Consider the following 7,971-nt stretch of genomic DNA (forward strand, 5'->3'; position numbering starts at 1 on the left):
AGGCAGTAGGTATCGTCGAGGTGACATCTTCGATTCGGCAGAGGGCTGCGCGTACCTGGTCGTCTTTTTGCCCTTCCTTACCCTTCCTCTTGCCCTTGCTACCCCTTCCTTACCCCGCGCAGCGTAGAGCAGCGTGTCCGGGTGCGCCGCCTGCTGCTGGGCGGGCAAGCATTCCGATGCTGCCCGCCATGGAAATCGCGCGGTAAAACACAGATCAAACTTGTTCTATCATAGTTAGCTGCTAAGTGAGAGCAAGTGGCACATCGCGTTCTCACCACGGTCGCCGCTCATGGCGCGGCGCGCCTGCGCAACGCGGCCCCGAGAGGGGCCGCCTGGCCACCGCTGCCACTGCGCCGCACGGATTTCACCCCACTTTCGCGACTGTGGCCGTCCAACAGTCTGCCGGCGCGGCGGGCGCATTCGAATGCGCCCGCTGCGCCGGCAGACTGTCAGTGCTATCCCGGGCGGCGCGCCAGCGAGCCCGGACGCTGGCCAGCCGCGAGGACAGCGCCATCGTCATCGGCGTCTCCTGCAGCAACTTCAACAGCACAAGGTAGCCGGGTCGGAGGCCTCCCGCCGAGCTGCCGAGCCACCCCGCACCCGCGCCACCCTGCCTCAGGGAGTCAGTTGAGAGGGTGCGCAAAACCTTACCAAAACTGGCACGGGTCACGCGCCGCTCGGGAGCCGCGGCGCAGCCTCCAGAGACTGCAACGACAGCGAGCATACGCGCACGCGACTAAGCAGCTAACTCGAGGGGTTTCCTCAATCAACCGAACGCACTAGGCTGGCGAAAAAACCGGGGCGCGGGATTAGACATTAGTGCGTGACCGCCTAGTCCGCGCGAGGGTGGGGGCCTCTCTGGGGCCACACGCGCCGCGCGGGCTGCACGGGGTGAGGGGTGAGGCCACAGACTCGGCTGATCGCGACGCGGCGCTGCGCGCGCGGCGAGTGGCAGCACACGCAAAGCGGTGCACCTGCGTGCTCTGGCGCGCAGGTGCCCAGGTGCGCTCGCTGGCGCCACGACCCCGCGATCTGCGCGCTCTTCCCAGAGCACACATGTCGTGTGTGCACGAGCGAGTGAGTGGCGTGTCTTTTGATGACTTTTTGCGCTCGCCATCGGTCCTTACCAGCGCGTTCACCCTCCACGTCTGTGTGCGCTGCAGAGCAGCTGAGGCTGTGTCACGAGGCTACCAGACGGAGACAGGGACACATAGAAGTTCATGCTGGCTCTTGATGTGCCGCTGCACTGTCGCCGCGCGAAGCTACAGCGCGTGGCGCACGGCGCCGCCTCGCCGCGCGGCCGGCCAGGCGCGGCGTGCGGATGGGAGGAGGCCGGCCGTCGTGACTGACGACCCGCCGACGGAGCGGTGAGGGCGTCCGCTGGGCTCGCTCGGCGCCGCGCGGCTCGACGGGCGGCCCGTCCGCCGTGCGGCGGCCGGAAGGCGCGCCGACACGCTCGCCGTCTCGCCGCACGCGCCGGCGAGGGGCGCCTCGGCCGCGCGGGTGCGCTGTCGGTGGCAGCGCGGTGCTCGACGGCGGTGCCAGCCTCGAGAAAGGTGCGCGAGCCGCGCCTGCGCGCGTGCGGCGGGCCGTGGGGGTCGGTGCGGCTGCGCCGGGGCAGCGAACGGCCTGCTGGAAAGGCCGTGAGAGGCGCTCACCACCGGGCGCTCGACGCCAAAGAAAGCGGCGGCCGCTGAGCCAGATCACGGTCGAGCGCGTCGAACGAACCTGTCCGGAGCGCAGCGGCCGTGACCGTGGCGGTCAGGAGGCATGCACACATACGCGGACCGTCGCGGTACGAGGCAGGCATCGGCGGCGCGACCCTCGACATGCGAAGATGTACTCTCGCCCCGCGAGGTCTCTTGGGTCGTGCGCGGGTGGAAAGATGAAGAATTCTTAAGATAGAAGCCTCTCTCACAGCACACTGGCACGACAAGGGCGCAGACTGGCGCGATGAAGAAAGGCGTCTACATTGTTTTTTTTCCTTTCTTTCCTCTGCCCGAGTTCATTCTTATAAAATGAACTCGGGGGCACGGGACGCGGCACAAACGGGGCACAAACGCCAGAGTTCATTTTTAGCAATACCAAACAACTCTAACACTCACACGTAATTTGGGGCCTGGAGCCCTGTTCACGCGCGCGCGAGACGTGCAGACTTCTATCTCGGAAAGAAAAACTTGCGCACCCGCGAAACGCACGTCCCTTTGAACCCTCCGTCTGCGCCGGGCACGATGATATCGGCCGCTCCCAGCGCCGCCGGCACGGCACGGCTGGTTGCCGCACTCGCAACGGCCGCCGTGCTCCTCGCCGCCGCCAGCCTGCTCGCTCAGCGCCAGCGGGCAGGCGCGATCCTCAACGGGAGGATTGCCGACGAGAGCCTTTACCAGAGCTACGTCTCCGTTCGTGAGGTTGTGGAGGAGGCGAGCGAGGGCAGCACCCTCGCGGCGATGGGCTCCGCCGGGACGGAGCAAAACTGCTGCGGCGGCGCCCTCGTCGCCCCAAACTGGATCCTGACCGCCGCGCACTGCCACAGCTGCTGGGAGGGCAGGTTCCCCTTCAAACGAGCAATCAATGGGGGGGTCGAGGCTATACCAGTCGACCCCGCCGCCGAGCCCGTCAAGGTGAAGGTTGCACTCGACAAGGACGGGCACTACGGGGGCACCCTCACCGTTGTTGAGGCGTACGAGCCCGAATGGGTGAGAGCTTGCTCGCCTCTAGCGAGCTCACTCAGACGCACGGGAGCCAACTCACACACCGCGGTGTCGCCTCCTTCCCTCCCTAGATTGGGCCTGAGCGGATGGATGCGGCGCTGCTGAAGCTCGACGGCGATGCGACGGCCTATGGCGCCGAGGTCGTCACCTTCTTTCCCGGCCCGATTGAGGCAGGTATGGAGACGGTGACTGTGGGGACCTCGCACGACCTGCCGGCAAACACGCCTGGCATCCCCGGTGCGACCATGAGAGGTCGGCCCGGGCAAGCCTTCGCCCCGTCCTCACGCGGCCGCACCCGCCGCACCAGGCACACCCCTCAAGTACTACGCCTCGACTGTCGTTGCGGCACGCTCGCTCATCTCGTGGCACACGCACTGCGAGGGGTTCAACCGTGGTGATTACTCGCCGGTGCACGATTTTTGCGTCGGCCCGCCGGTGAAGACCGAGCTGGGAGGCACCCTGCCCGGCGACGATCTGGTGGAGGGCGCGCGCACCGGGTACGGAGACTCTGGAGGGCCGCTCTACATTGGAGGCAAGTACGCTGGCATCGTCAAGGGCGGCGTCAAGGCGAGCCCCATCACGGGTGTCAACGACGTTGACAACGCGGAGACCGCCTACATTCGCTACACGGATGTCACCTTCCTGGCCCCGTGGATTGACCGCACGATCACGGCGAGCGAGCTCGCGGCGGTGTTTTGCAAGGTGCCATTTCTTTGCTGAACTTATTGAGTTGCAGAGCATGCAGGGCCGTCGTGGCTGGTGAGCATGCTGGTGAGCGAGAGCCGAGACGACGATTCGACGATTTCTCGTGACTCGTCGCCGTGACGGGACGCAACGAGCCCATTGGCGAGAGGCCCCTCTAGAGAGATATGGGCGCTGTGGCCTCATGCCTTGACACCGGGCCAGTGCTTGCACTTTGAATGCCGTGGGGCTCCTGCCGGGTGTGGAGATGTGCGAGGATCGGCGATCGCCCCCCCCTTGCCCCACCACTTGTGTGTGTGGAGAAATTTACCTTACCTTACCTTACCTTCTACCTTGACTCATGGCCCCGCGCCGCGCTGGGCTGCGGCAAAACAAATGAGTTTTGTATATACACCTACCGTTCTCCCATGAAATAGTACTTAGCACTGGCTCGCTACACCGGCCGCAGCTCCGCGTCCCCCAAGAGCGTCGACTCGTGGTCCGGCACCGCCGCCGCCCCGCCTCTGAGGCCGAGCCAGGGCGGCATGAGGCGGCGGAGCAGGGCTTGCCCGTGCCGCTGCGCGCCGCCGCCCGGCCAGCGGCTCGCCCCCTCGCCGAGCGCCCCCTCGCGCGGCGGCCGGCCCGAGTGCGCCCGCAGCACGAGCCAGCGCGTGAGTGCGGGCAGGTTGAGCCCGTCGGTCGCCGACACGCCCAGGACGGACCAGGACTGCTCCGTGACGCAATCGAGGTTGAGGAGGCGGCTGAGCGGCGCCCAGCCGAGCCGCTCGAGCTCCGCGCGGTCGCGCGGCTGCAGCGTGTCGCACTTGCTCGCCACCACCAGCAGAGGCAGGCCGCGCAGCCGCGGGTCGTCGAGCAGCATGTGCAGCGCCTGTGCGAGGGCGGGGAGGCCGGCCGGTGGAGTGTTCGCGCGGCGAGGCGGCGGTCCCGGTCGTCGACGTCTGCGGCGGCGCGCCTGCCGCGCCTCGGCGAGGCGGTCGCGGTCGGAGACGTCGATCAGGAAGAGGAGCGCGTCGCAGCCTGAGACGTGCCGCGCCCAGTCAAAACGGAAGCGCTGCCGGCCGCCCAGGTCCCATAGCGAGAGGTCGAGCCCGCTGTGCTGCACGCGCTGCACGACGAGGCCGATGGTCGGCTTGAGCGACGGCGCGGCGGCGAGCGGAGGCTCGGCCGCCAGCGCCCGAGCGAGAGCGGACTTGCCGCTCCCGTCGAGGCCCGCGAGCGCCACCTCGAGGCGCGAGCGGAGCAGCCAGCGAGATATGAGCCGCTGCACGACCGGCTGGGCCTCGCGGGCGACGGCGTTGCCCATCTCGTAGCCGGTTCACTCGCTTCTGGGCTGTAGCCTACCGCCGGGTACCCGGTACGCCGTCCTCCGCCGTGGAAGAGATGAACATACGGGCGACTTCACACCAGGATGGTGCAAGATAGGTCGCAACTGATCCAGTCCTCCCGGGGCGGGTGAAGTGGTCGCATATGGTCCCAGAAACACCCCCAGATAGCTTAAAAATCGAGATTTCGGCCTCAGAATTTTTTCTTGATTTTTGGGGCAGGCCGTCGACTCGGTCTTCGTCCATCTGCGTCCGGCACTAGCCCCGCCAAGTATGAGGCGTCTACGTAGACTCACATGCCATCGGCCCTCGCGCTCTGCTCGCCTCGGAGCACCCGCGAGACTCTCAGTGAGGCACGCTGTGAGCTCCCGTGCCGTTTCAGCCTGTTGGCTCGGTTTTGACACCGATTCCACCACCGTCATGAACCACTGCCTCGTCAATCACCGTATCACTCCTCGCTGTAGGCCCGGTGCTGCAGGTTGAGCACTGGCCGCGGTCGTGTGCCTTGCGGCTAGTGCTCAACCTCCGCCCGGAGGGCATATCTGCGAGTGCAGTGCGGCAAGCCGCGGGCGAGTCACTCCTTCGTGCGAATCGTCGCGTCTGGCTGCTGCTGCAGGTCCTCTCTCTGTAGGTTGCAGTACTCCCTCCATCTCGCGACGCGGCGCAAATGCGCGCTGACCTTGCCGTGTCGGCCACTTCCTGCGCGCCTCAGCGTCTGCTACTTCGTACTTGCAGGTGAAAGAGCCAGCTGTGGCGGGCTCGCTCAGGTGTCACGCGTGCCCTCCTCTTCTCGTGGCCGTTTTCTCCCTTGTCGACACACGCGCGGATCGAGTAAACAGCGAGCGTACACTCCACCGCGCGGCTACTCCTCACCCTCATCCCCAGACTCACTCTCAGACTCGGACGACGCTACATCCTCTCCCTCTCCCTCACAGTTGCTGTCAGGTCCGTCGGCGTCGTCGCTGTCATCGTCGCTGCTGCTGCTGCTACTGCTGCTGCTGCCGTCGCTGCCGTCGCCACCGCCGCCGCCGCCGCTCCCCGACCCTGCCTCTGCCATCTCGGCGTCCCCGCATGCCTCACCCATTTCGACATCACCTGTAGCCTCTCCCTCCGACGCCGAGCCGTCGCCCGCCGGCTCCCCAGCCGTGCCGGCCTCCGCCCTCGCGCCTGCTACGCCCCCCGCGCCCGCACCGCCCGCACCGCCCGCACCGCCTGCAGCGCCGGCGGCGCCCGAGCCGCTCGCCTCGGAGCCGCCCGCGCCGTCGTCTGACACCTCATCCTCGGGCTGAGGCGCCCAGCACTCGTCCAGGCCGTCCTCAGGCCGGGCGACGCCGCCGTGGCGGCCAGCGTGCGCGTCGCGCGCCTCTTTGCGTTTCCGCTCGGCGAGCGCAAGCAGGGGGCCTTGGTTGGCCTTCTCACCCTTCCCCAGCTTCCAGCCGCGGCCTGCCACGAGAGCCTTCAGCTCCGGGACGGTGAGGCGGTCCGCCCGCCGCCCGCCCCTCTGCCCGACTGCGGCGGCGATGTCCCAGCCCGCGCGCCGAAGCTTGACGCGCGCCGAGCGCAGGATGGCCGCGCTGTCGGGCTTCTGCTTGCGGCCGGCAGGGACGGCGCTGCGCTTCCGCTTCCTCGTCTTTGCGGCGACCCAGGGGCGCCGCTCCTTTGCCTTCAGCTTCAGGATGCGAGCCTCGAGCTTCGCCCGGGGCAGCATAAGCAGCGGCGTGAGCTCGCTCGCCGAGAGTTGCGCCGTCCGCGGCAGGTGCGGCTGCCCGTCTTGCGTGGCCGCCGCATTGCCAACCCCCGCAAAACGGCTGGCAAAGCCGGCCGTGCCCCACTCCAGCATGAGCTGGCTCGCCTCGTGCCCGTGCAGGTTCTCGTACCCCTTCTCATCCTTCACGTCGTGGCCGACGAGTAGGACGTAGGTCAGCTGCATGGCGGACTTGCGGCGCGGCTTCGACCGCCCCTGCTGGTTACCGGCATAGCCAGCCTCCGGAGGGGTCGGCTTGCACACGGTCCCATCGCACAGCGTCAGCTGCAGCTCGGCCACCGGGCAGAGGGTGGGCGAGGCGAGGCCGCCCTCGCCGCCGTGGATGGTGACACGCCCTGCCTGTGCGGCAACCGCTCGCGCAAGCACGTCGCCGGCGCTCGCCCTGCCGACAGGCGCGCCGGCGGGGTAGCATCGGACATAACCGGACTGGTGCACATCCGGGTTGGTGCGACCCTGCTCCAGATGCCTGTTTAACGCCCCTAGGCGCACAAAGACTCGATCGCAGCCGTGCATGCCGCCAGGCATGTCGCAGCATCGGTAGGACCGCGCTGTCGATCGCGCCACCGAGGCCTCCGAAGCGAGACGGCGGCGCTCCGCCGCCACCTTCGCCTGTGCCGCCTCCTTCCGCTCCGCCTTGGCCTTCGCCCGCGCCTCGCGGCCCCTGTCGCTTCGTGCGACGAGCTTCCGGTCCGCTTTGCCCTCGCGGCCCCTGTCGTCGTTTCGTGCGACGAGCTCGTGCTGCCCCGAGCTGCCCGCCGCCCCGCGGCTCGTCGAGGCGACGACCTGAGGCGCGGTGGGCGCGACCCTTCCGTCCGGGAAGAGGTCGGCCGAGGTCAGCCGCTCCCCCTCCCCCAGAAAGGACTGGCGGCGGAGTAGCAGCGCCTCGAACGACCCCGACCCGTCGTAGACGTACTCGCGGGCCGACATCAGGGTGAGGCGAGCGATCGTCTCCACGGCGAACTCCTCGCTGCCGGCGGGCCGGAAGAGCGCGACTGTGCGGCCGCCCTGCTTGGAGAGCACCTTCTCTAACCCGTGGAATAGGTCTGACGGCGTGCGGACGTCGTGGAGGCCGCTGCAGATGAGCCGGCGGACCTGGCTCCCGCTGACCGCAAACTCGCCGTCGAGAGTAGACTTATTCTGCCCAGCTTCGCCGATGAAGTGTCCGCGGACGACGATGCCGGTCGTCTCACCCAGGAAGGAGAGGCCGAGGGTGAAGGTCGCGCCCGCGTATGCGGCGGCTCCGTCAGTCTTGACCAAGGCGCTCGAGACGTGCGGGTTCTCAGATTTGTACTCCGAGAGCGCGATGTGCACTGCGGATAGGGTAGCAAAGCCGTCCTCTTTCGACGCGAGCATCATTGCATGTTTGTACTCGCAGACGAACTCTCCCTCGCCGTAACGATCGGCCTCGAAGCGCAGCGGGCGCCGGACAAGCATGCAGCCGTGCCAAGGAAATAGCGTTCGAGACACGGAC

General features: G+C 67.7%; 4 protein-coding genes across 4 annotated transcripts in view; 1 reads left to right on the forward strand and 3 right to left on the reverse strand.

Annotated features, from left to right (window-relative positions):
- Positions 1 to 234: 234 nt before the first annotated feature.
- On the reverse strand, positions 235 to 724 carry EMIHUDRAFT_249633 (hypothetical protein; the record flags this gene model as incomplete). The annotated part of the gene is made up of 2 exons (XM_005759232.1): positions 235 to 303; positions 374 to 724. The coding sequence occupies 2 exons, from the start codon at positions 722 to 724 to the stop codon at positions 235 to 237; spliced, it is 420 nt and encodes a 139-aa protein (XP_005759289.1).
- A 1,507-nt stretch (positions 725 to 2,231) lies between these two features.
- On the forward strand, positions 2,232 to 3,431 carry EMIHUDRAFT_121164 (hypothetical protein; the record flags this gene model as incomplete). The annotated part of the gene is made up of 3 exons (XM_005759233.1): positions 2,232 to 2,696; positions 2,783 to 2,948; positions 3,019 to 3,431. The coding sequence occupies 3 exons, from the start codon at positions 2,232 to 2,234 to the stop codon at positions 3,429 to 3,431; spliced, it is 1,044 nt and encodes a 347-aa protein (XP_005759290.1).
- Positions 3,432 to 3,846: 415 nt separating this feature from the next.
- On the reverse strand, positions 3,847 to 4,716 carry ARL8-2 (ARL8, ARF-like GTPase; the record flags this gene model as incomplete). Its single annotated transcript, XM_005759234.1, has 2 exons — positions 3,847 to 4,281; positions 4,366 to 4,716. The coding sequence occupies 2 exons, from the start codon at positions 4,714 to 4,716 to the stop codon at positions 3,847 to 3,849; spliced, it is 786 nt and encodes a 261-aa protein (XP_005759291.1).
- Positions 4,717 to 5,597: 881 nt separating this feature from the next.
- The window catches only part of EMIHUDRAFT_121165 (hypothetical protein), a gene marked incomplete at both ends in the record, with an annotated part of 5,205 nt that continues 2,831 nt past the window's right edge, over positions 5,598 to 7,971 (reverse strand). Inside the window, one exon of the mRNA XM_005759235.1 lies at positions 5,598 to 7,904. Within this exon, the coding sequence (XP_005759292.1) occupies positions 5,598 to 7,904 (2,307 nt within the window). The remainder of the gene's footprint in view (positions 7,905 to 7,971) is intronic.

Source organism: Emiliania huxleyi (genome assembly GCF_000372725.1).
Source record: "Emiliania huxleyi CCMP1516 unplaced genomic scaffold EMIHUscaffold_804, whole genome shotgun sequence".
Lineage (NCBI taxonomy): Eukaryota > Haptophyta > Isochrysidales > Noelaerhabdaceae > Emiliania > Emiliania huxleyi.